At 41.3% G+C, this 27,900-nt stretch overlaps 1 protein-coding gene across 2 annotated transcripts in view; it reads left to right on the top strand.

The window, feature by feature from the left end:
- The window catches only part of DNER (delta/notch like EGF repeat containing), a 213,232-nt gene that overhangs the window by 7,400 nt on the left and 177,932 nt on the right, over positions 1-27,900 (top strand). The window contains exon 1 of one of the 2 annotated variants that reach the window (XM_061636868.1): positions 6,663-6,698. The exons of the other annotated variant lie outside the window; for it this stretch is intronic. Coding sequence (XP_061492852.1) covers positions 6,678-6,698 — 21 coding nt within the window. The 5' untranslated portion in view covers positions 6,663-6,677. Of the gene's footprint in view, positions 1-6,662; positions 6,699-27,900 lie in introns of those variants that run through there. 2 annotated transcript variants of the gene reach the window in all.

Raw genomic sequence — 27,900 nt, 5'->3', positions numbered from 1 at the left:
TATGCATAGGAGTAGACTGTGGAATTAATGGACATCTTCAGCTTTGTTTTACTGAATACTTAAGTCCTCTGTCTCTTCTGTGGTTTGGCTCTGGTACAGAGACTGAGGAAGTTGCCTTCTGTCCTGGTTCAGAAATAATGAATTCTTGGTGCAACTTTCTGCATCACCAGGACTTTTCTTTAGTCTTGCAATCCTCCAACAACTTACTCCATGCCACTGAAATTTGGCAATAATGTTTAAAAATAAAGGATTTGAGGACTGTTGCGTGCCATCATTTTATTTTTTTTAATATGTGGTAGTCATTGTTTCCTTTTTAAATCACTACTCTATATCTTGTCCCACTGACAGATGATGTACCATTTTTGTGATAGAGTATGTGTTCTGCCTTGTGCATTTAGTGAAGAAGAACCAAATCCAACTGATGTACAGTTTTTAAAAGTAGCTTTACTTTGCCAAATCATTTGCAATGATTTCAGCCAAAAATATTTTCAAGAGGCCAGTGATTGTATATATTATTCAAACAATGGCTGCTTGGCTCCAGTAGTATTAAGCAAGCACCACAGGGTTTCTAAATGAAGTATGTGCTTTGCATCTTGTTGGAGTGAATTCTACATCATACTGAATATTAAAATTATGGGTGGTATTCAACTAAATAATAGTGCTAGCAGTAGAATTAGCACTAGCGCAGTGGAACTTCTTCCATCTCCCCCCTCCTGCTGTCCTCAATTCTGCTCCAGAACAGATTTTAAGTGGAGTGTGCGAGGAGGAGAGAGGGAAAAGCACCACTGCATGAGTGCTAATCTTTACACTAGTACTATTGTTTAGTTTGAATACCACCCAATGTGTCTGGGGTAGGTGTAGTGGCAGGACTTGAATGCATCATGTGAGGGCTTGATCAACAAGTGTGTAGACCATTGGAATCTAAGTCTTGAAAGAGGCATGGAGAACATGCGTCTCTCTAGATGATGTTGAACTCCCAACTCCTATTGTATCTGACAATTAGTCATGCTGACTGGGGCTGGTGGGAGCTGGGGTCCAGGAACATTTGTAGAGCTATACATTAACTACCTGTCTGCCCTGAAGTGTATAAAGAAGCTGGAAATGGCAGGTAAGTAAAGGAAGTGGAAGCTGGATCTTGGAGAATAGCAGGCTCTACTCTGTGTTCCAAGCAGGAGCAAAGGGCAGGCTCCTTGGATTTGTACCAGGCCTGGCCAGTCCAGAGACTTCATAGCGCCTGCCAGTCACAGGGACTGATTTTACAGCCCATGGTGTTTTTTTAAAAAACAAAAAACAACCCATTTACCACATCGGGTAGTTTGGCTCTATTCATTCATTTAATATTAGCTAACTTTTTTTTACAATGTTAACCTTTAGCTTTATTTTCCATCTCCCAATATCCATGACTGTTTTTCTAAAAGCTAATGTGACTTATTTTATAGGTCCCTGCGCTCAATATCGGAGGCCCTTCTTCGTGTGCCCCCTCCACAGGAAACTTGCAGGGTGCAACACAAGAACAGATCTTTTCTATGGGGGGGGCCCAGCTGTGGAATGCTCTCCCAAGCGAGGCATACCTGGTGCTGCTTTTATCCAACTTTAGGCTCCCAGCAAAGACCTTCCTTTTCACTCAGGTGTTTGGCCTTTGAGGTGTGCTATCGTTGTTAGTTTCTTTTGTTTGGGTTTTACGTTTTTATATTGTATTTTTTAAAATCTGTTCTATATTGCATGTTTTAAATCTTTTGAAAGTTGCTTAGAGACAGACCCAGTGCCAGTGGGCAGCCAGGTTGGACACTGGCCGAGGGCCCCTGTGGCTGAGAGGGGCCCCTGCTGCTGGGGCTGGGCAGGTGAAGCTCATGCTCTGTGATCTGTGCAAGCATTGCATCGCGGAGGATGTACCCCACGCCCCGATGCTGGCACAGATTGCAGAGTGGGAGCCACTCTACTAGGCCACACCCCCTGCTGCTGCTGTGAGCTGGCTGTGCCACTTCCTGTGGTGCCATGGCAGTGGGCTGCGCGTGCATGCTTACTACCTTCCAAGATGGTACAGGGGCATCAACTCTTCTGCCACCATCTTGGTAATGACAGGCATGCATCGTAGTGCACTGACGTAGTGGCTGGGCCTGTTTAAGACCGTAGTGGTAGTGCCGCCATGCTGCCTCCACCTTCGAGGGCCTGCTGCAGTCTGGTGCCAGCCCTGCCTAGAAACTGTTGGGTATGAGGCAACCAACAAATGAAATCATCATCATCATCAACTTGTATGTCTTGCTATATCCAATTTAGTATCTCAGAATTAGAACTTCTGACAGGTCCTCCATGCTCTTCATAGATCCTTTCTGTCCTTTTTTAAAAAACAAACAAGATTCTATTGTATTTGTTCCCTCTTCTCTAAACCATAATCGAAGTTGATTTTGATACCTGTTGTATTTCTTTCCTCTTATTTCCTATTTCTCCCTTTTAAACATGCTACTGTGAAATTCTGCCATCCTCATTTGCTGAGCATTTCCAAATTTCATTTATTTCTCCTGTTAGAACTGAAGCATTGGTTGTCTCTCTCATTTTGTCTGTAATGTACTTAAAGAGTGACATTCAGTGAAGATTGTCTGCAAGTGGAATGTGTTCATATTGGCATTATGGCTTCTTTCTTCTGCAGACTCTTGTGCACTCCCGAAATCAGCTGTGGAGGGTTGGGAGGCTTTCCAGAGAGGTGGATGTGGAGGGGAAATCCCACTGCGGAAGGCTATTTGCATAATGTTGAATGTCACCCAATGTTCTTAGCATAACTGTATTGTATTTAATTTTCATTGCCACACATTTTTTTTCTGCTTTCAAGTCAGGTTATTTATTTTCTTCATTCTAGCCTTTACAGTTTAAACTTCTGCCTCTGGCTTCCAAGTGCTTATATTTTCTCATAGAAACGTGGAAAGGTGCCTTATACAGTAGGGCCCCGCTTTCTGGTGTTCCGCTTTCCGGCGTTCCGCTGATACGGCGGCTTTCAATCAGGGGAAATTCCCCGTTTTAAAGCCGATTTTGCCATTTTGCAGCATTTTCGTGGCATTTTCGCGCAACGCGACCCATTATAGTCAATGGGTTCCGCTTTATGGCGATTTCCGCTTTACGGTGGGGGCCTGGTCCCTAACCCGCCGTATAAGCGGGGCCCTACTGTACTGAGTCGGACCATTGGTCCATCTAGCTCAGTATTGTCTATGCTGACTGACAGTGGCTCTCCAGAATTTCTGACATGGAGTCTTTCCCAGTCCTACCTGGAGATGCTGAGGATTGAAACAGGAACCTTCTGCATTCAAAGCAGATGCTCTACCATTGAGCAGCGACCCTTCCCCTTCTCACTCCTCATTATCTTGTCTCTTACTTCAGTCCATGCTCATTCACATTCCCTCTGTTTCACCAGTATCTTTTCACTCACCAACTCCAAGATTATTATCTGTTCGCAGTCACTATCCTTTTGTTCTGCCTGTTCTGTTCATGTGGAATACTCGGTCTCCTGACATATAGATGTCCTTTATTTGTAAATTAGACGTGGAGGAGCCTCATTCCCAGGGGTGAATGCAACCCTCCAGGTCTCTCTGACCAGCCATTGGGACTACCCTCAGGCCATGGGCCCTCACCTCTCACTGGCCCTGCTCCATGCGCACCTCAAGTGCTTTTGTTTGGTTAGAATGTGTTCCTGAACTGTAATAATGTCTCTTGCTTACTTGGATGGAGGCCTAGAAACCTCTGCTTCTTGCATGGCTGACTTTTTTCATATTTCTTCACCCACTTTTGCTTTTGGCAGCACCCACTTTTTGCATATGGCCCCTCCTCCCCAACATGTGTCCCTTGGAATGTGGCCCAAGAGGGAATGTGGCCCTTGGGTTGAAAAAAGGTTCCCAGATGCTGATTTAAATTATAGCTGAAGACAACTGTTTTTAATACGTTTAATACGTTAATACGTTTTTATACTTAACATTTTAGGATTGTGTTTGTCGTGTCCATGTGTTTAACTATGTTTAGTTATTTTGTTATATTGTTTCAATGTGTTTGATATATGTTTTTAATTGTATACTGGATGTTTTATGCTGTAAACCGCCCAGAGAGCTTCGGCTATTGGGCGGTATAGAAATATAATAAATAAATACATTTATCCACTGTATGTTACGCTTTCCTAACTTCTGTCTTGCTGAGACTATGAGCAGGGTCTATCGGAACAGGGTTTGTCTTTTTAAACTTTATGTAAAACATTTAGTGGATCTTTTAAAAAAAGAAAGTACTATATAAATCATCACATACTTTACTGTGTCTCAGTTCTGCTTATAGAAATGATTTTTGATCGTTAAGTACTGTTTTCATTATAAACCTAAATTTAATTTTGGGTAGATAATGGATTTCATTTCTATTCATACTTCAAGGTCAGACTGTATTCAAATATTTACACTATTGTGATATTCATGCAGAAACGTCTACAGACTAATATTCAAAAAGCCTAATATTTTAATCTCAAGAGAGAGTTTCTGGATTACTCATGCTTATCTACATATTCTTAGACACACCATATTGCTAGAAATTGAGAATAGGAAGGATTCAGTTTCCTGTACTGGCAGATTTGGGCTGTAATCCAGAAAGCTGCTCAGTTAACTCCATGGGGGCAGTTTTTCAAATAATTTATGGTGCAGTGAAGAGAGCTACTGTCAGAGAAAAAGTTGGTATCCCCACTTTACATGTCTGAGCCCTTATGTATGACTGAAGAGACTCTCAGGATCTCAGAGGCCTAAACAATTGAACTGCATTCTGGAACACTGTGGGCCCTTGTCTCATTTGATCTCCCTCTAATGTTGTTGTTGTGTTGTTGTTGTGTTGTTGCCTCCAAGTAGACTACGACTTATGGCAACCCTATGAATCAGTAACCTCCAATAGCATCTGTCGTGAAAGTTCAGGTCCGTGGCTTCCTTTGTGGAATCAATCCATCTCTTGTTTGGTCTTCCTCTTTTTCTACTCCCTTCTGTTTTGTCTTTTCTGGTGAATCATGTCTTCTCATTATGTGTCCAAAGTATGATAACCTCAGTTTCATCATTTTAGCTTCTAGTGATAGTTCTGGTTTAATTTGTTTTAACCCCCAATTATTTGTCTTTTTTGCAGTCCATGTTATCCGCAAAGCTCTCCTCTAACACCACATTTCAAATGCGTTGATTTTTCTCTTATCAGCTTTTTTCACTGTCCAACTTTCACATCCATACATAGAGATCGGAAATACCATGGTCTGAATGATCCTGATTTCAGTGTTCAGTGATACATCTTTGCATTTGAAGACCTTTGCTAGTTTTCTCATAGCTGCCATCCCCAGTTCTAGCCTTCTTCTGATTTCTTGACTATTGTCTCCATTTTGGTTAATGACTGTGCCAAGGTATTGATAATCCTTGACAAGTTCAGTGTCCTCATTGTCAACTGTAAAGTTGCATAAATCTTCCGTTGTCGTTACTTTAGTCTTTTTGACGTTCAGCTGTAGTCCTGCTTTTGTGCTTTCCTCTTGAACTTTATCAGCATTCGTTTCAAATCATTACTGGTTTCTGCTAGTAGTATGGTATCGTCTGTATATCTTAAATTATTGATATTTGTCCCTCCAGTTTTCACACCTCCTTCATCTTGGTCCAATCCTGCTTTCCGTATGATATGTTCTGTGTATAGATTAAATAAATAGGGTGATAAAATACACCCCTGTCTCACACCCTTTCCGATGGGGAACCAATTGGTTTCTCCATATTCTGTCCTTACAGTAGCCTCTTGTGCAGAGTATAGGTTGCGCATGAGGACAATCAGATGCTGTGGCACCCCATTTCTTTTATGCCCCTAATTCATTCAACCTGAAATGGAACCTTGATCCTTTAGGTTTGGGAAGTCAAAGGCATTTGATTTAAAAGGCAACCATTTCAGTCCTTATACCATGGATCACAGAAATGAATGTTCTGTAAGACACTAACCTAATAATCTAGCTTAAATGAATTCTGACTTAAAACATAATGCTTTCTGTGCTGCCTATAGAAAAATGACTTATGAAACAAAGGCAACTAGTGAAACAAAAACAGTAAACAGGTTTATCAAGCTTGGGGAACTGATAGGGAATGTTCAACGAGAAGGAAGCATAAGGAAAGGAATTCACAAGAGTTCCCTGGGTATGGCTTATGAAGCCACCACATTGTTGAAGCTAAGTAAGTGTGGGTCTAGTTACTACATGAATGGGAAGACCATCAGGAACCCATGTACTCAGCCTTGGGTCCATGGTGGAAGAAAGTTGGGACATGAATGCAAGAAAATAAATAATAGTGGAATATTTTCTTAAATAGGTTTTAGTTTAAAAATGCTATTGCTATTCCTCTTAAACCAGCCTAATCACCAAAGACAACATACTACTACACTGGTCATGTTGTACCAGTAAGTCGATCACATCCTTCCAAAGCAGTTGTTCTCTGGTGGTGCAAGCCTTTAACAATTGGGTGAAAAATGTGTTTATAATGTGCTTGCTAGTTGCAGGTCAAGCTGAGTTTAGGAAGAAACTTTGTTACCCAATTGTGGAGGAAATGTAATATAATTTTAAAATAACATTCTCTTTTGTTTTCTCTCCTGGGATCAGGTATAGACAACATGGATTCAACTCCATCATCCCTTACCATTGGCCATGTTGGCTGGGACTCATGGGAGTACAACATCTGAAGGTCACCACATTACTTTCCCCTTCATTAGAACATTTAATTCAGTTTTGTCACAATGTGGTGGTTCTGTGGAGCATTTTATAGCACTCTTTTGTTCAGTTCCTGCTTTTTTATTATGGAACCTTATAGCGCTAATAGCATTTAAAATAGCTGGTTGTTGTTGTTGTTGGGAAATTATATCTGTAGGACTCAGAAGTCCTATACATATCTACTCAAATTAGTCCCATTAAATTCAATTCCCAGTTAAGTCGGTATACAGGGATGCAGTATTACTAGCTCTCTTCTTTAGATGTTGTAGTACTTTCCCTGATCTTGTGCCCTCCAGTTGTTTTGAACTACAGCTCCTGTCAGCCCCAGCCAGTATGACTAATAATTAGGGATAAAGGGAGTTGTAGTCCAAACCATCTTTAAGGCACCAATCACGATGTTGTGGAAGGCTGAAGTAGTGCCGTTCTGGTCCTATGGAACTATGGTTTTCTCGGGTCAAGGAGACCTTTTTTATAATTGAAAATTGTAATTTTTTTCGGTCATGGAGTCATTGGAGAAGAGGGATGGTGGTTGAGTCAAGCTGGCCTGCCCAGAGTGTGAAACACAAGACGGAGGCAAGACTGGAATTAATTCCTGTTTTATTAGAGTATCTTTTACATTAAAGGCAGTGCGCTTCATAGATTTGGCTATGCTAACTCACTACAGTCCCTAACTAAGCTACCTAGGCATACTCTGCAGTGTGTGAAGATAGTTGATTCAGCAACCGAGTCAGGGCGGCGCTGCCTTAAGTAGGGAAGGTCGTCACCCATAATCTCTGATGCCTTCGAAGTCCCATCTTCTCACGGCGTCTTGTGAGGGGTGAAGGGGGGCGAGCCTCCGCCAGCTCATCTAACAGTACAAGCTTGATAGGTGCCGGCTCGGCCTGAGGAGATGGGAAAGTGTTTAATGTGCCAGGCAGGGAATCCTGGGGTGTGTGTGGAGCTGGTGTGCTCGCCTGGTCATCCCCCAACATCTCTGTTGGGGCATCTGTAGGTGGAGCGAGGACTGCTTTGGCGGGAGAGCTGTCTGTGGGAACTGGCAGACTGTCAACTACTTCCTTTCCCTCATTGTCCTTGAAAGCCTCATCTACCTCTGATTACTTCCCCTGCTCTATCTGAGGAGGCTGGGGCTTGGCCGACTCCCCTCCCTGATCCTCCTGGGAGAGCTGGGGCTCAACACAACTTGTTTATTTAAATAAATCATCTGGCAGTATTGTCAATATTATTCCCTGCCATCCCATCCTTCTATAAGATATGCTCTTAGCTAAAAGAAATGCTGTGTCCCAAATAAGTATTTGTCTAGATTCCTAGTCCAGCTTGCAAGGCTTAAAGTAAAGAGTAAAAAATAAATTCTAAAAATAGATTATTTAAAACACAAACTGCATTCAAAATTTCCCCACAACACTTCTTCTCAAACCTAATTGTGGGTTCCAAAAGTAAAAGCAGAATGGTTTTATTATGCTGCCGGAGGATCCTTTGGCTTGAACAGTAGTGAGTCCCCGTGGGAAGGAAATTGCAGAAATGTGGTATAGTCATCAGGAGCACCCTCCCAATCCACCTTTTTTTTTTTTTGTGGATTTGCACAGACAGCATGGATGAGGGATGATTTACAGTTGGCTTTAGAAATCAAAATGTGACTTGGGTGAGAAAATGGTGTCTTTTGAATGTAATACTCCAAACCTATTAGAATGCTATGTGTCGAAACTGAACTGAGCTGGGGAAAGCTACAAGAATGTATGTAAGTATTTGTATTTATGAGTAATCTCTCCATTTTTGAAGTCAGCATTTGAAGTGATATAAGAGGATTGTCAGTTAGCCCATGATAAGCATGGAAGGCAGCTACCCACAGTTAGTCTGTGACAATATATAATGTACCACTGGGGTTCAAAAACTTGAATTCTTACTAGAAAAAGTATAATTACATTTGCTTTAATTCAGAAAAAAAATTCAAATAAGAGCTACACCCCTTTAAATATGCTCCCCCACCCCCAACTATGTTCATGAATGGAATTTTTAGATTGAATTTGTAACACTTTCTGGCTATTCATCTTGCTGGACAAAAGTCAGCAAAGGGTTCTTGGTTCACCCCAATCTGATTTTGTAATGCTTATCATTGCTTAGTAATAAATTCTTGAAGAGTTGCATGGTTATAATATATCTATGAATCAGATCAGTAAAACTGAAATACAGATAATTAACCAGATAGCAAATAAAATGATTTTCTTGTGGTAAGGTGAAAAGACTGTTTCTTAATGACTAGATAACAGTTTGCCGGGAATAATTGATTTATCTAGACAGAAAGGTCAAATAATTTGATTTTGTGGAGGGAGGGTGATAAAGCCAAAATAGAGGGCAGTATTCTACAACTAAATAATGAATGTTTATGATAACAGATCTGCTTTATTCTGTAGAAAACATTAAATGGGGTTCAAAAAGCTTTCACCGCTACTTACTTGTTGAAAGGTTTGCCACTTTTCTAGTTGCAGCCCTTCATGCTGTATTGAATCCTATTCTGGAGGGATCTGACATTTAGGAGCTAATTTAGTGGAGAATAAGAAGCTGCAATGGAAAGGGGGTGTCAGAAAAGTCCTATTGTGAACATGCTGGCTAGTATGTGGGGCTATACAGTGGAAAGCTTCACAGGAAGCTGTCAGAAGTGAAATGACTTAAAAAGACAAGATGATCTACAGTGGAAGGACTAATTTATGCCTGTTCCAAATTAATTTTAAGCACTCAAGAGAAAGTTGTAAGCATTGCTCTGACACTTTAAAAACCTCTCTGCTCCGAAGTGCCATTTGTAAATATTAAAAGTTATGAATAATGGAATACAGATTATAATTTGTGGGTCTCCATGGGCCAGAAGCATGACTCAGATTGATGAGGAGTTGTGCCTTTGGTGTTGTGGGCCCAACTCTCGAAACTCCCTCCCACTAGAAGTTAGACAGGCACCATCCCTGCTGAGTTTCAGATGCCTAGTTAAAACTGTTTTTTCTGGAGGCCTTTGCATCATGAATACTTCTCTCCTGTTTTAAATGTTCTGGTTTTTTTGTTTAATTTTTTGAGATTTTAAATTTCTGAGGTTTTAATTTTTTGTGGTTTAATTTGTTTTACATTTTGTGTATAGTGTTTTTTTTATCATGGTAAGCCACTTTGAGACCCAGATGGTGAAAAAAAAATTCCCCCAATAAATAAAAGGGCTCATCCCTTTCTGAGAAATCATGACTATTATCTTGAACACAAAGCCCAAATTCCTGTCTGCCTTACACCCAAACTACAGAGATGAGATTATCCTTCCTCTTTGGGTTGGGGTAAGAGAGGTTTCCTAAAGATTAGGCAACTGGTTGCAAATGGAACAGAGAAAGTGCAGTTCTTGGATTGAGCAGATTTTAAAGGAATGGAGAGAGCTGTCTATGGTTCTGAAATGTTGCTGAGGTTTTGTGCTGTGGAGGAGGAAGCCACTTCTAACACAGTACAGTTGGGTTCTCCAGTACTGGAGTCAGAAGGGAGTGTACAACTTAGAACTAAATTTGTGAACATTTAAGAAGTTTTGAAAGGGAAAGAGAAAGTCAATCTAATGCTGAGACTAGGGCTAGTCCTGCCCAGAAGTGTGATTGAGGAGTACTGGAAGGAGAGGGAGTTTTCCTTCCCCCCCCCTTTTAATTTGCAAGAAGTGATATTCTGCTTAGAAGAAAGCCAGCGCTTTGGAGCAGTTGGTGCTTGTATGTCCAAATATATCAAGATTGTATTTCTTGAATTTGGATTATAATTTTAAATGTGGTGCTAACAATATGAAGCTGCTTGAACTACCCTAGTATTGTTCATTTGTTATGTAAAGAGAGTAGTGCTTTCAAAGGCTGTATTGCAAAAAGATGTTTAACAAATATTTCTTCTATCTTTGCAACATTATGATGGGAAACACTGCTTAGTTCCTTCTTGGTACATTGCTGTTACAGACACACATGCCCCTTCGAGTCAGGAGGTGGCAAATTGTAATAAACCCAGAGGTCTGAAAAACTTTTCAGGTGGGAAAGAAGAAAATCTTGCATGTTTTCCAGTGTAGTAGAATTAGAATTATTTCCTAAAATAACTGCAACACAAGATACTGGGTTGTGTTCAACCAACTTTTACTCATGAGTACACAACCCATTCATAGCATTTTCATGGTAAGAGGTATTCAGGAGTGGTTTACCATTGCCTTCCTCAGAGTTTGGATGCATCTTAGTCTGGTGTCTCAGCTTTATCCATTCCGCCTTGGGTGCCCCTGCTAGAAGTCTAGCTTCTTGGTCTAGACTCCTGACGGCATTGCTCTCAGCTTCTTCAACACTCTCAAACCCCCTTACCACATTAAGGTGTGCATCCTACAGGAGCTCTATGTATGGATGTGAAAGTTGAACAGTGAAAAAAGTGGATAAGAGAAAAATCAACTCATTTGAAATGTGGTGCTGGAGGAGTGCTTTGCGCATACCAAGGACTGCAAAAGAGACAAATAATTGGGTGTTAGAACAGATTAAACCAGAACTATCACTAGAAGCTAAAATGATGAAACTGAGGTTATCATACTGTGGACACATAATGAGAAGACATGATTCACTAGAAAAGACAATAATGCTGGGAAAAACAGAAGGGAGTAGAAACAGAGTAAGGCCAAACAAGAGATGGATTGATTCCATAAAGGAAGCCACAGACCTGAACTTACAAGATCTGAACAGGATGGTTCATGACAGATGCTCTTGGAGGTCTCTGATTCATAGGGTTGCCGTAAGTCGTAATTGACTTGGAAGCACATAACAAAAAACAACCCATTAAGTGTAAAAGTATATGTGCTATTTTAGAAATATTGGAATGTATTCAATGAGGTCCTACTCAGAGTAGATCCATTGAAATCAATTACCCTAACTTGTGAGGCTTGCATAGAACGAAAAGGACATTTTTTCTTAATGTTATTTGTTATTTAGTTTAATTTTTGTAAATTGTATTGCTTTTATTGATGTATTCTTATACTTGTGTTTATTTTTCTTTGTAAGCTGCCTTGAGGTGGGGTATAAATAAATTTAATAAATAATAAGTAATAAATAATAACTTAATTATGTCTATTAACATCAATGGATCTACTCTGAGTAGGACTAGTATTGAACGCCACCCATTGTAACCATAGCCAGCTGGGGCATCTATAGCCTCCATGCTAATCTTATGAAGATTTAGAGAACACATGCTAAGATCTTTCTCATCCTACACCTGCAAATTAGTTAAACAGAAAATGACAGATATGCTGACTAGCAAAGGTGTACCCTAGATCTTTGAATCCCTTGTTATATTCATCCATTAGACTCATCTTGCTGCCCTAATCTCCATGCACCACATCCTCCATCTGCTGCTGTTAGCGCTGACTCTTGCAGAGTGACATCCCAAACACCGCAGGGGAAAGAAAAAACAGTCATCAGCCAGCTGGGAAGGAAGTCTCATTGAAAAACACTTCTTGACCCCTAGGAGGATGATCAGTGCCATTGAAGGGCCCTAAAAAGGATTAGCATGGATTAATACTGTAACTGATTACAGCACTGTAAATGAGATTGCGACTGGTTCTCGGGGAGAAATAAAATCCAATTTGTGCTTTGTGATGAGTTTACTTTTCAATGCTAGTAGAGGTACAGGTCAATGTAAACATATTCCCATCATTTTGATGAGCAAATGGGATTCAGTATCAACAGAAAACAGTTCTGTTGAGTACGTTGTAAATTTTATGCTATTATTTTTCTAAAGAGATGTGCATCTCAGGTTTTTTTGAAAATCCATTTTGAAAACTGAGCCCTTGAGCTCAGGATAGCAGTGGGCCCCTTGCCCCCTCCCTTTATCCTCAAACCAACACTCTTCCTCCCTTTTAGGCCCCATCCCTTTAAAGTATAATGCATCTTGACCAATATGACACCCCTGTTTACCCACAACATAGGAAAGAGAAAACAGAACAGTGTCAATCAGGGACTTGACAGATGAGACACACACAGAGAGACTCTTATCCCCATCAGATCAATGGGACAACAGGAAGGCAGGGTGGGGTGAATAAAAGAAAAGAAAATATTAAGGGACCCACATATTAAAAGATTGTGTATTATGTGTGTGCTAGGGGCTGCCACCCCTGTATACCCCATCATCTAACCACCTCACCAAGCCCCCTCCAGAGCTTACCCAAACCATCACCCCTCCCCTTTGAGCTTGCCAAAGCCTTTTATGATCCTCCCCTGCTTCTCCTTCTCCCTGATGCCAGAGCTGCAGAGAGTTGCAAAAAACCCCACCAACCCTAACTACCCCACCCCCTCGCCAAACCCCCAACTGCCCCCAGACCTGGCTAAGTCTCCTTCCCCCCACTACTATTGCCCAGCTTTCTCCTCCTTATCCCTCTCTACAGGTCACCAAGGTTCCTCCTCCATCCCTCTACAGGTTAGCAAGTCTCCTCATCCTCCCCTCTACAGGTCACCAAGCTGCCTCTTCCCCCTACAGGTCACCAAGTCTCCTCATCCTCCCCTTTAGACCAAGAATATCAGTATATTTCCCAGGGTATTGGATAGCAGTTCCTGGGAAGTGAATGGAGAGGAAGGAAAACATCTGACTGACCCACTTATGGGTTTCTGTGAAACACCTAATTGGCCATTGTTGGAAGTAGAACCCACCCTTGATGTGATACAACAGGGCTTTTCTTACTTACTTAAATATGGAGGCAATACTTTGGTTCATAGTATATACATGTGGGGTGGGGGAGGGTTGAATAGCTGCTCATGTTGTAAACTCCTTCATTATTTCTGCTGTTGCCAGAGGAGTATTACTATTACATTCATAGTGTTGAAATATTTTAGGATGTTGTTAGGTGCTGTTGCATTTGCTGTGTGTTGCTGTTTTATGAAAATGGTGCTCATGACTACTGATTCTGTGATGTGATATTGTTGTCATTCAGAAAAAGCAGTTCACTGGGTAGGGTGGAGCCACAATGCTAGGTTTCTGGCAGGTGGGTCACTATTGCTTTCCAGGAGGGAAGAGAGGGGAGAGGATCTGGCTTTAGTTTTCAGTTTTGAAAATCCATTTTTTGAAAATCCATCCATAGTCCATTTATTTATGTAACCTGAGAATTGGACTGTACTATTTATTTAGTCACTGGAATGGATAAAAATCTTCCACTAACGCTTAATTTACATTCTCTCATAAGCTGTAGATAGAGGAAATACAGGTCTGGCATTTAAGAAGTGTGGGATTGGACAGAGGCAGATAGAGAGGTAGAACTGGATGTTATCAGTATGAAGATGGTATGAAAGCCATGGAATTTGAGGTCACCTACGAGCAGTGTGCAACTGCCAGGAATGGATTTCTGAGGCACCACAATGGAAAGAGAAAACAAAGGAAGTGCTTTTCTCTGTGGAAACATTGAAAGAGCAACTAAACAGGAAGAGAACCAGCTGAGGACAGAACTGTATATCAAAGGTAGAAGAGAGGTCAAGGAGGGTGAGGAGAGAATGCCAGTGATTTTGTTGAGGAGGGGTGCAGAAGGCATATGCCAGGTTGTAAAGGATCAAGGGAGGATTGTGCAGAGAGCAATTTGAGATTGCAGGAGTAAGCAATATGCTGTAGGAGTTTTGATGGGAATTGGAGTGGGTCAAATGATGTTTTTTGAAAATGGGAGAATGCTTTAGTTTTAATTAGAAATGTTTGTAGACAACTTAATCACAAAGCTGTCTAAGCAGGGTGCATAGTAAAGCACAGTTAATATCCAAAAAAATCTGGAAACTAAGTATTGAAAAATATGTCAACTGGTATGGAGAGTGACAGAGGCATGGAAAGTTTGGGGAGCAAAGATGAGTGGGTGAGTCAGCTCACAGTGAATGTCAAAGGAGAAGGCAGCTGGATCAGAGAGACGTTATCAACTTGGCTGTTGACATCTCCAAAGAGCAAGGAGAAGATGTTGTCAGAGAGGAAGACAGGCATAAAGGTCTGAAATGAAGGATGAAGGGATGGGGGAGGGTGTGACGCCCTTCCCTGGCTCTCCCTGTCAGGTTCCTACCTGCTCGTGGTTACTGCCTGTCACTAGGCACCACCAGGGACTTCACCAGTCTGGACTGTCCTTTTTTATGGTTTCTCTCCCCGCTCTAGCACAGATCTCACCAGATCCCCCTGCTAGGCAGCACCACCAGTCACGTCCTATAACCAGTATTCACAGAGACTCTGCCTGAGTCTCTCTATCAGGTTACCTCTGTGACTGAGTGCTTAAGCTGTCCCCAATCCCTTTGAACTTTATATATAAAGCATACGTTCCTGGTTTGCTCTGAATACTTGTGGTGTTATATTCTTCCCTTCACCGCTGCCACCAATTGTTACAGTTTCCCTTCAGCCTTGGTAAGCACCTTGCCCTCCCTTCTGGTCTGTATAACCCCAGCCAAGGATCAGGCCTTCGGTAAACCAAATATAGTTTTTATTAAACAACAGAGATAACAAGATTACTTTATAAAGGCACATAAGCATATGGTTTCATCTATTTCTGGTACTTGTCTTAGTATTAATCCAAACTCCACACTCTCCTCACATCCACCAACTCTCCACACAATCTCCTCTCAAAAACCCACCAAAACAACCCACTCACGTCCACCAACTCTCCACACAATCTCCTCTCAAAAACCCACCAAAACAACCCACTTACGTCCACCCAGATTTAACTGTCATCCTTCCATTTATACTCTCAACACTCAGCCAATCATCCAGCATTCTACTGCGCATTTACTCCCCCCTCCTCTTTCATTCCACTTACCATGTATCTCCTATACAAACAGCACTTACCATATATACATTAATACAGGAGCATCACAGAGGGACCATCGTGCTGATATGTGACACAATATGGAGGTGTAGAGGGGAGTAAAGTTGAACAGAATGAACCCCAAAAGATGGGAAGTGGTGGGGCAGATGAATGGGTGAGTGGGGGCCGGACCTGGCAGCATTTGCAGAGAAGGCGACCAGTGTCACTACTGCAGTCTTCAGGATGAAGAGTGGGAGAAGGAGACACTTTTGAAGAACAGAGCAGCAGCAGAGTCAGAGGTTGGGGAATCAGCTTTTGGTGAGGACAAGAAACTTGAGGGGATTGAGAAAGGAAAGGATCATGGAGGGTTATTGCTTTCTAGGTGAAGGAGCAGAATTCCTGAAGGAGCAGGAGGGAGTGAAGCAGAGTAGGGTGGAAGAGATGGGGAGAAAGAAAGGGCAGATGGTTCAGTAATGCCACAGAAGGCTGTGGATAATATCATGGTGGATAGACTAGAAGCTTTAGAAAGCAAGGAAGGACTCTGAGACAGAGAAGCCGACATTAGCACAGCAGTGGAAGTCATAAGATGCAGTGCTGTTTCTTTCAGTAATGCACTAACTAGTTAAGGCAGAAGTATATGTGTGACCTTGCCAGGTGGAGCAATTGGGCCAATAGCTAGAAGCAGTGGAGGTTGGCTTATTAGGGCTCATGGGACATTGCCCCACCAATCTCCGTTTGATCTCAGCCAGCCCACATTTGCTTGACTTCTTACTTGCATCCAGTCCAGGATCTAGTGGTGGCTATTAACTTTTTCCTCCTTAGTGACAGTGTTGTCTATGTAGAAATCAGCAGGGAGGAGGATGGGGACAAAACTAGAGTTAGTTGGCCCTGCCTTGGCTCTGGCCCCATGTACTGTTCGGCTCCCTGCTTTCTTCCCTATCCGTTCCAATGGGCAACAGCCACCACTGACTAGATGTGACCTCTCACCACTTTCTTAGTGTCTTCTCACTGCAGAATACCAATCCCAAATGGTCACAATCACCAAATTGACAATGCCTTTTGACATTGGCTTTCAGCAGCTGCCTCAGTTTGCTTGCTAGCTGAGCCCTTTAGACCAGGTTGCATGCAGCTGGAAAATTGTCACATGCTAGAGGGAGGAGTTTTCAGCTAGAAGCAGCAAAACAAGCACATCGACTTTGAGAGAGTTACAGTGTCTTGGCTGGTCAGTCAGCCGTGTATTGACTAAATGTAGCGTTGCCCATGTAACTCTGAAACTTTGCGGTTAAAGCACCTTTAAATGTGTTCTATAGGTGCAAATGCTACACTTTCCATACAGATGTCCTAGGTAGTTAAGCTTATTGTTTCCACAGTTTTAATATTTTATCACATTTCTAACTAAGCTTGGTATATGTAGCCTCTAAATTGTAAATAAAATATGCAATAAAGATAGATGTTGCATTGCAGATGGAAACCATTATTTGGCTGTTCATGAATTTTAATAAGCAAGCTGTCCCTTAAGAATTGGGTAGCACTGTTAATCTTTCCACAAATATGCTATCATCCTTTTCAGCAGTATATGTAATTTTGAAAGCAGGATATTTCTTTCCTTGTCTCAGATGGATCAATGTGGCAATAAAGTGTAATGAAAACAATTGGGTTTCTCTGTACTATTCCCTCTACATTTTTTTCCTACTGCACTTGACAAATGAATAATAGATACCTGGCATTGTTGTCTTTATGTTTCTTTGGGGAAATTATTAGCATTGGCTAGCTTCATGGCTGAATGCTGCTTTAATTTTTTTTAAAGTAGGGAAATACATTTTTATAGTCATTATAGACCAACAATGGCTAGCTTTCAACATTAAGGTTCCTGTGCCTTTAATAAGGGCAGGACAAGGAATTTCAGCAGACACCGCTTCTCATATCAATGCTTGTCAGGGTTTGGAAAACAGAGATTTCCCAAGTTCCTCCCTCTACCATTGGAGTCTCCACTTTTATTAATGATAAAAGAACCCGAATGCTGAAATCTTGGTAATCCCCTTTGTAGACATCTGGAATACTGATTTGTAAGGAGCTTTCCAAAAATGTCCAGAAAAAAATTATTAATTTAATAATAAAAGTATAGACCACTTTTTACAACCAAAGCAATTTACACTGGGAATGAAAAATATAATAAAACAAAATTAAAATCCAAACATTAAAACCAGCAGCAGTACAGTAGCATGTACTGTGCTATACTAATACTAAAACTCAAGATCAGAGTCGAGTAAGCCTTTCAAAATCCTGGGAGAAAATATGTGTTTTTATTTGGTGATAGAAAACCACAAGCAACATGGCCACCCATGCTTCCAAGGAGTGGGAATTCCACAGTTGGGCACAATTATCAAGGTGGCTTTATCTTGTGTCCCCACACCATGAGCAACAGTTGTGGGTGGGACAGTGGAAAGATCTCCCACAATGAGAAGAGCTCCCTCAGCCAGTCTTAGAGAATGATCTGGCTGGAATGGCGAGAGGCTTTCCATCAAGCACCTAGGTTCCAAGTCATGGGTTTAAAAGTCAGACTTAACACCTTAAATTGGACCTGGTAACATATAGGAAGCTAGTACAGTTCCTGCAGAATAGGTGTTATATGGCATTACACCAAAGTTTCAGTATTTGTCCTAGCTGCAATTTCTGGACCTCCTTCAAGGTAGCCCCTCATGGAGTACATTGCAGTAACCAAGACTGGAAATTATTAGCTTGCCAACCATTTTGAGCACCCTATCTTAATTCAGAAATGGCTATAACAGATGAACCAGCCATGGCTGGAAGTAGGATCTTTACTTTGGCTTTCAGTGACAACAGTGGATCCAGTAGGATCCGCATACTATGTGCCTGCTTCTTCAGAGAGTGGGACTCCACCCAGAACAGGGCAGATACCTAATTTCTGGAAACAATAATCACTCACCAGTAACACCTCCATCTTTTCAGGATTTATTGGCCCTCATCCAGTCCATTGAATTCTCCAGGCACTGATTCAGCATTGACACAGCTACCTCTGGTTCAGATGGTACGAATATGCTGAGCTAGGTAGCATCAGCATTTTGTTGACACTGAATCCCAAACCCCTTGATGGTGGCACCCAGCAGCTTCATATGGATGTTAAAAAGCATTGGGTATAGAATAGCACAACTGCCATGTAGTTGAGCAGAAGTCCCCCAATGCTACACTCTGAAAATGGCCCTGCAGGCAGAGGAGGAACCACCATATCACTGTGGCCCCAGCCTACTGAGCTGCTCTAAGAGAATACCATGGTTATTGATGGCATGAAAACATGCTGAGAGGCCAGCTCCCACTGTTCCTCTCTAAAAGTGAATCATTAACTGGAGCAATCTCTATATTGAAACCAGACCTGAATTCAGATTGAAATGGGTCGAGATACTAGCTTCATCTAAGTGTGTTTTATTTCATTAATTCTTTTTATGTATTTATTATATTTGTATTCCACCCTAGGGTGGGGCCAGCTGAAACAATCTCCCTTCATGCACATTCATTGTTGTCTGACACCTCCTTCTGCTGTAGGTTTTTCGAAAGGAGAACAGCACTTAAAAATGAAGTCTTGAAATGTAACACTAGGACCACATTCACACTATACATTTATTCCATTATTATTCTACTTTAAATAGTTGTGTCTTCCCCCAAAGAATCCCGGGAAGTGTAGTTTGTGAAGCGTGCTGAGAGTTGTTATGAGATTCCTTTTCCCATCACAGGGCTACAATTCCCAGAGTTCTGTAGGAACAGGGACTGATTGTTAAACCACTCTGGGAATTAATTGTGGCTTTGTGAGGAGGACAGAAGACAACTAAGACAACTAAGATTCTTTGTAGGAAGCGATGGCTGTTTAAAGTGTTATGATGTTGCTTTAAATGTATAGTGCAGATGCGGCCTAGTTAAACCATGCTAGAAATTGTAGCTTTGTGAGAGGAAGAGGGGTCTCCTAAGAACTCTCAGCACCCTTTACAAGCTACACTTCCCAGGAATGTTTGGGAGGAGCCATTACTGTTTAAAGTGGAATAATAGTGAAATAAATGCATGGTGTGAATGTAGCCTAGATGTATTTCACCATGAGAAATGTTAAAGTGCTGTCATGATGAATTGTGCACCATTGTTTAATGCTAGGCTATGATCTTGTTCAAGACACATTCTGCAAGCTGTATATAGTTAACTCTTTTCCATGGAGTAAGAAGCTGAACAAGAATATTGTTGCTTTTACTTTTATTTGTTCTTGCATTTGTAGAGTAGAAAACAATGAGTAAGCCAAGCAATTAGGATTAATAAGACTGCAGTTGCCTATGACATAAATACTATCATAAAAATACTTGAATTGGGTTAACTAGTGGTGACAGCATCCAGGTTTTGTGTTAATGTGAGTTGAATGGAGAAAGAGAATTTGTACGCATCCACATTAGGACATGGAAACTGTGGAAATTGACAGTATATTTTGTATATTGACAAATCAGTATAGATGTTAGTATAGATCCAAGTAATGTTAGAGAATGTGATTCATACAAGGGACTGGATATATTGCTTGATCAGTATGCATTGTCTCCAAGCAAGGGGTGATGCTTACAACTGTGTGGCATTTGAAAGTCAATTTGTGCACATGCTGAGTAACAACAAGCACCTGAATGAACTTTGTGTGTGTTTGAATCCTTGCTAAATATCGCACTTTTCCTGGAATTAGTCACACTGAGACTTTATGCTTCAAAATAAGAAAACTATCATAGAATCATGGAAATAGTAGAGATGGAAGGGGCCTCTAAGGCCATTGAGTCCTATCGTGTGCTCAGTGCAGGAATCCAACTTAAACCATACCCGGCAGGTATCTGTCTAGCTTCTTCCTGAATGCCTCCAGTCTTGGAGAGCCCACCACCTCCCTAGGTAATTAGTTCTATTACTGTACTGCTTTAACAGGTAGGAAGTTTTTCTTGATGTTCAACTGAAATCTGGCTTTCTGTAAGTTGAGCCCATTATTCAGTGTCTTGCAGTCTGGGATGATCGAGACGAGATCCTGGTGCTCTTCTGTGTGACAACCTTTCACATACTTGAAGAATGTTATCATAGCTCTCCTCAGTCTTCTCAAGGCTAAACAAGCACAGTTCTTTCAGTCTCTCCTCATAGGATTTTGTTTCCAGTTCCCTGATAATCCTTGTTGCCCTCCCCTGAACCTATTCCAGTTTGTCTGCATCCTTCTTAAAGTGTGGTGTCCGCAACTGGATGTAGCACTCCAGATGAGGCCTAACCAGTGCTGAATAGAGGGGAACTACTACTTCACGTGGTTTGGAAACTATTCTATTATTGCCTTTTTCTGTAGCCATATCACACTGTTGGCTCATATTCGCTTGTGATAAATAACAATTATCATCCTTTTTTAGAAATTCACACCCATCTTTGACTTCTTTTCTCATTAGGGTTGCTTGTCACGGAACCTTACTTTTCATTGTTCTGAGTTTATTCAAATCGGCTTTCCTGAAGTCCAGGGTATGTATATGGCTACTCTCAGCTTTTGCTTTCTTTAAGGCAAAGTAAAGTAAAGAATGCAAGTAGCATGGTCACTTTCCCCCAGAGTTCCTGTAACTGCCACTTCATCTGCTAAGTCCTCTCTTGATTAGAATCATCAAAAATAACTGATCCTCTAGTTGCTTCCTCTACTTTCTGTAGGAGAAAATTATCTCCAATACAACTCAGGAATTTCTTGGAGGGGCCTTGTTTGGCAGAATTTATCTCCCAACAGATATTGGTGTAATTGAAGCCCCCCCATTACTACTACAACATGCCTCCTCAAAACATTGGCAATTTGCTTTTTGAAAGTTTCATCCTTGTCTTCTCCTTGATTGGGTGTTCGGTAGTAGACTCCAACCACCATATTCCTTTTATTCCTTGCCCCATTAATTTTAATCCAGATACTCTCAGTGGACCTGCCAAGCTCATTCTCCTGTATTTCTGTGCAGGGATATATATTTTTAACATGTAGTGCAACTCTGCCTCCCTTTCTATTTCTTCTGTTCTTTTTGAACAAGTTATAGCCTTCATTTGCTGTAGCCCAGTCATGGAAATCATTTCACTAAGTTTCAATTATACCTATCAAGTCATATTTACCCTCCTGTATTAAGAGTTCAAGTTAGTCTTGTTTGTTTCCCATACTCTGGGCATTAATATATAGACATTGAAGAGCATGCGATTTATTGTCTGGCTTCCTCACTACATTTTTATGAAGACTATTATTGGGCCCTATTAGAGCTGTTCTCTCAGTTCCCGTTACTGTGCATAAGCCTTTGTCAGTTGTTACCTCCACGTTTATGTCTCCCTCCCCCTTAGGATTTAGTTTAAAGCCCTCCTGATGAAGTTCTCTGTGCTGTGGCCAAACATATTCTTCCCAGTCCTTGTAAGGTGCAACCTATCACTTGCCAGCAGTTCATCTTCCAGGACACGTAGCCTGTGATCCCAGAATCTACTTTATTCTGGAAATACATACTTGATGGGAAAGAGTTTTATATCTGGCTGTCTAGCTAAGTTGGAGATGCAAACAGTAAGCCTAGTGTTTGCCCTCATGCTGTGAGGAAAGAGACAGACAAAGGCAAAGATGTCTGCTCGTTCCCTCAAGAGAATGAAGAAGCTGGAATATGTGTTGAGCATCCTAAGAATATCTGTTTACACAAAAAGGAAGAGTAAGCAGGAGAGCAAAAGATAAGTGCAACCTGGGAACCAGGAGATCTCCTGTCTACCCTTTTTAACCCCATGTAGGCCTAACCCACCAGTTCAAGTTGAACCTCATATTCCACCACATTCTTCATGTATCATGTGAATGTAAATAGTCAGTGGCATTTATGTACAATCTTCATTCAATGCACAGCAGCCACACAACTTACATTGCAGCAGGATCCCAAGAAAGGATGATTTACTATGCATCCCTTCATTACTTGAAATTTCTATTGAATTCCTGTGTTTAATGGATTTTTCTTTTTTACACAGGAGGCATTCACGATCTAGCATCTAGCTGAAATGCTGCAAAAGGCATTAGTCAGCTCTTAGTGAAGGGCAGCCTCCTCCTTTTCTTGATTTTCTTCCTTTTTTACACACAGAAGAGCCCTGATGTCTCTGAAACAGAGCCTGTTAATTAACTGTAGGCTCCTAAGTTTATGCTGATTTTCAAACTGACATTAGTATTCCCAGAAAAGGCAAGCCATAGTGATCCTAAGGTGACTGGATGTGATGTAGGGCAAAGCTTCATACCTTTAACAGTTGTATATAGACCTTAAGAAAGCCTTTGCATACCTGTAGAACTTGTAAAATTTCTTTCAACAAGACTATCACCCCTTTCATATTTTTGTAGAAGATAAAACTTTGCAGGTGCAGCTTTTCAGACTCCAGCAGCTTTTTGACATGGTTATCTTCAGTGTAAATTGTAGCAAAAATCCGGAACCATTCAAAATACTAGGATTTGAACTGTGTACGAATACTTGGCACTTTGCCCCTTTATTTTATTCTAATACATAGATGGTTGCTAAGCAACTGAGAGGCTGAGTTCTTAAACCCCCTCCCCTCTTCGTTCTACAGGAGAATATTCAGAGAGATAAAACTATTATCAGAGGCATTGGTAATAGTTACCAATTTTAGTGAATGTTAAGGAATAATTCCTGACCCATACAGCACTGATAAAAAGTAAAAAGACAATAAGCACCATGCACATTTTATTCAATATGTAATTAAACGTGAAACAAATATAAAAAAACAAGCTGAAGCAACTTCTGCACACAGTGGCAAATTACAGTGTATATTGAAAGACAGAAGAGAACAGGCTGCAGCAGATAAGCAAAACTTTACTCACAAAGCTGAGCTAGATGCATTCATGGTGGCTCTGATGTCCAGACAGCTCTTTGAAAGTTTGGACCTAAAACCTAGAGCAGATTCACTGACATTGGATCCACCAGTTGCCACTGGTAAGCCAGGTTCCTGTGTTCTCTTCCACATCGATGAGGCCTATCCTGCTGCTGGACTGAGAAACTTGACAGACATGGGAGACTTAGCTTCCCCCAAAATGTCCATCCAGGTTATGGTAATACATGCCAAGTCACTGTGGTATGTAGGTCCATAGCTCAGAAGTGAAGTATCTGGTTTGCATGCAAAAGGTCCCAGATTCTGTCCACAACATCTCCAGATGGGGTGGAAAAGATTCCTTTGGAAGATTTCTTTGCTGGCACTTAGTGCAGACAATGCTGAGCTAGATTCTGTTGATCTGACTTAGTATAAGACAGCTTACTATGTTCCTGTTTTTCAGTTGCCAAATGCAGTGTCCTTCAGTGGCATGTATTAATAGGTAAATTATCTACTCCAGAGTATGCAGGGTATATGCTCATATGGTTAAGAAAAACACTGTAAGAAAACTTCTCTAGTCAATGGACTTGAGGGATCTGAATGAATGAAAATGTTCAAGCATCTATGCACCTACGAATAAATGGTGACTGTTGCCTACCCTACTGTCCCTCCTTCATATGTGCTGTCATTGTGATTCACAGAACTGTGTTTAATTCACAGAAATGTGGAAACAATGGCATAAATTCAGAATTTTCCAGAAATAACAGGTGTAGTTTATAAATAATCCCAAAACCCACAGCCAAAAGAAAGAATGGTCCAATATATAAAGAATTGCGTATGGCTACAGTTCTGGGTTTGCTTACATGGGAGTAAGTACAACTGAACTCAGGGAGATTTTTGCCTGAATAAAAATGCATAGGATTGTGCTGCAAGTGACTCAGAACTTCATTATTAAATAATTTAGTTGTTCATATAGGGATGTCCTACATCATGTTCCATTGAGTTTAAAAGATTAGAAGTCTTTTTAAAAAGCTCTTTGCTAATCTGGCTGTATTTCTTTCCCTGTTTTTCCATGACACCCTTTCTAAATAAGCTGCTATACTTAATTGCTCCCGTTGCTTCAGTCTTTATGTCCTGCTCCCCCTTTCTCTGACTTTTGTCATACTGTTTTAATGCTTCAAAGAGCTCTCCTCTGTTCACCAAGGCACTTGCCTCTCACCTCACAAATCCTCCTCTGAGCTTGAAGTTTACCTCCAGTAGTGACTCTTGAAGTGGAGCAGTTGGCAACAATAAGCTGCCACTGAGTGCAGCCAAAGGGACCTTATGCTGTTGTCAGTAGGCACTGCTTGATGGCTGTGGTCTCTGAGGAAAGTCCCATGCAGGTGCCCAGGGTGGCAAACAAAAGCATTAAAAACACTATAAAACATCATAAAAGCAGACTTTAAATATATTAAAACAAAACGTCTTTAAAAACATTTTTTTAAAAAAAGCTTTAAAAACATCTTTAAAAAAAAAAAGTTTAAAAAACATATTAAAAAGCAATTCCAACACAGACGCAGATTGGGATAAGGTCTCAACTTAAAAGGCTTGTTGAAAGAAGAAGGTCTTGAGTAGGCACCAAAAAGATAACAGAGATGGCGCCTGTCTAATATTTAAGGGGAGGGAATTCCACAGGGTAGGTGCCACTACACTGAATGTCCATTTCCCATGTTGTGCGGAATGGACCTCCTGAAAAGATGGTATCTGCAGGAGGCCCTCAGCTGCAGAGCGCAGTGATTGACTGGGTATATAAGGGATAAGATGGTCTTTCAGGTGTCCTGGTCCCAAGCTGTATAGGGCTTTGTACACCAAAACTAGAGCCTTGAACTTGGCCCGGTAGCTAATAGGTAGCCAGTGCAATTCTTTCAACAGTGGGCTGACATGTTGGCAATACCCTGCCCCAGTGAGCAGTATTGCCACCGCATTTTGCACCAGCTGCAGCTTCTGAACCAACCTCAATGGCAGCCCCACATAAAGTGCTTTATGTTAATCCAGCCTGGAGATTACCAGTGCATGGACAATAATGGTCAGGCTATCCTGGTCCAGAAACAGCCACAGCTGTCTTATCAGCCGAAGCCTGTAAAAGGCACTCCTAGCCACAGAGGTCACCTGGGCCTCTAACAACAAAGATGGATCCAGAAGCACCACCAAACTACACACTTGCTCTTTCAGAGGGAATACAACCCCATCCAAAGCAGGCAACTGACCAATTATCCCAGCTCGGGAACCACTAACCCACAGCGCCTCCATCTTGCTAGGATTCAGACTCAGTTGATTGGCCCTCATCCAGCACACCACTGAGTCCAGGCAGCGGTCCAGGGCTTGCATGGCATCTCCCGATTCAGATGCTACAGAGAAATAGAGCTGGGTATCATCAGTGTACTGCAGACACCTCACCCCAAATTTCCTGATGACCATTCCCAAGGGCTTCATATAGATGTTAAACAGCATAGGGGACAAGATGTTACCCTGCGGCACCCCACATCACAACTGCCTGGGGGCCAAAAGACAATCACCCAATGCTATTCTCTGAAAACGATCCTGGAGATAGGATCAGAACCAGTGTAAAACAGTGTCCCCAATACCCATCTCAACAAGTCGGCCGAGAAGTATACCATGGTATCAAAAGCTGCTGAGAGATCAGAATAACAGGGTCGCACTCCACCTATCCTTTTCCCAATAAAGGTCATCCATCAGGGAGATCATAACCACGCCTGAACCTAGACTGGAACGGTTCAAGACAATCTGTTTCAACCAAGAGTACTTGCAGTTGCTGCACCACAACTCTCTCAATCATCTTCCCTAGGAAGAGGGTATTTTTGACCAGTCAGTAGTTGTCGCAAGCTAATGGGTCCAGGTTGGGCTTTTTCAGGAGCGGTTGGATCACCACCTCTTTCAGGATGGCTGGAACCACTCCCTTCCGCAACAATGCATTGACCACACCCTCAGTCAAACCTCCTTGGCAAGCTTTAATAAGCCAAGAAGGGTCAAGAGGACATGTTGTTGGCCGCATTGTCGCATGCACCTTGTCCACGTCATCAGGCTGCATCAGCTGAAACCATTCCCAAGAAATAGCTGATGGTATGAATCTTGTTCAACTATTTGGGACTCATAATATAAAGAACTGTTGAACAATGAGAGCGTACATGACCACAGGCAAAACACAATAGCATTATACTTGTGGAGAAAGAGGAGCTGACAGTGGAAAGGAGTTAAGATGTGAGATACTGGGAAAAAATCATTTTTGCAGTCCCTTCCAGAAATGATTTTTTTAATAACAGAATTAAGCTATCAGACTAATTGATATAGATGTATAGTTGAGTGAAATATATGGGTTTGTATTAATAACATCCTTACAAAATTGACAGCAGAAACTATAAAGCAAGAATGTTGAAGCACTCCTAAATTCATTTATGCTGATCAATACTGTGAGTTTGAGTGCCATCTGGAGGCTACATTGTCATTTTGAGCTCTGAGTGCTGCAATAAGATGTTAAATTATGTTTCACTCCTTAAAGCGTATTTATAGTAAGCCATTATCAACGACAATTGATGGTGCTGTTGCGCTGACAACATTCTGTATAGGAGAATGTTGTTCCTCTTGTTAACACTGGGAAATCTATCTGCACTTGTTCAGTTTTAAGAGTACTGTAATTAGAATCCAGTTTTTCAACTGATATAACAACTGGGGGAGTGATCTAGTGATAAAGAGCTGGATTTCTGCTTATTCTATAAACATGATGCTAATAACTGTTGTTGTCACTGCTTTATTTATAAATCACCCCAAATTTACTGAGCACTGTGTCCAGATTAAAAAGAAGACAACCGCTGCCTGCAGGCTTATGTTCTAAAAGATACTATACAAAAGGAATGGGGAGGAAGGAGGAAAACTGGCAAACTGAGGCACCAATTCCTAAAGTTGCAATAGTTTTTAAAATTGTGTATGTGCATCTTAAAAACCAAGGGCAAATGCCTAAATAATAAAATGAAAAGGGGCAAAAAAGAGGCAGCAATGCTCTATTATGTTGCATAGGATCAGAGGAAGCTGCCTTATACTGAGTTAGACCATTTGTCCATCTAGCTCAGTATTAACTACACTGACTGGCAGCGGCTCTCCAGGGTTTCAGGCTGGGAACTGACTCTGGGGCCTTCTGCATGCAAGGCAGATGCTCTGAGTTATAGCCCTTCCCCTCTGGGTTTATTTTTATTTAGAAAAATTGTTGAGCTGCTTTAATCTGAAAAATCCCAAAGCAGTGTACATAAAAAAAACTATTATCAATTTTTTTCTTTGTCACATCTCAAAAAATGTAAAATAAATAGTTGAAAAAAAAGGGAAACCGTGCGATTCCTCTTACCATGCACTAGAGTGAACATCTAGCTAGATTTTAAAATGAGTGTGTGTATGTATATATATGTGTGTGGGGGGGAGAGACGCATGTATCTAAAAAGGGAAACTATCAAGTTCCACCAAAGTGTGTTGTCAGCATCAGGTTCAAGTTGTTCAGTATCATGCT

Source organism: Rhineura floridana, chromosome 7, assembly GCF_030035675.1.
Source record: "Rhineura floridana isolate rRhiFlo1 chromosome 7, rRhiFlo1.hap2, whole genome shotgun sequence".
Classification (NCBI taxonomy): Eukaryota; Metazoa; Chordata; class Lepidosauria; order Squamata; family Rhineuridae; genus Rhineura; species Rhineura floridana.
The sequence above is the reverse complement of the archived record's forward strand: the minus strand, read 5'-3'. Positions and strand labels throughout refer to the sequence as shown.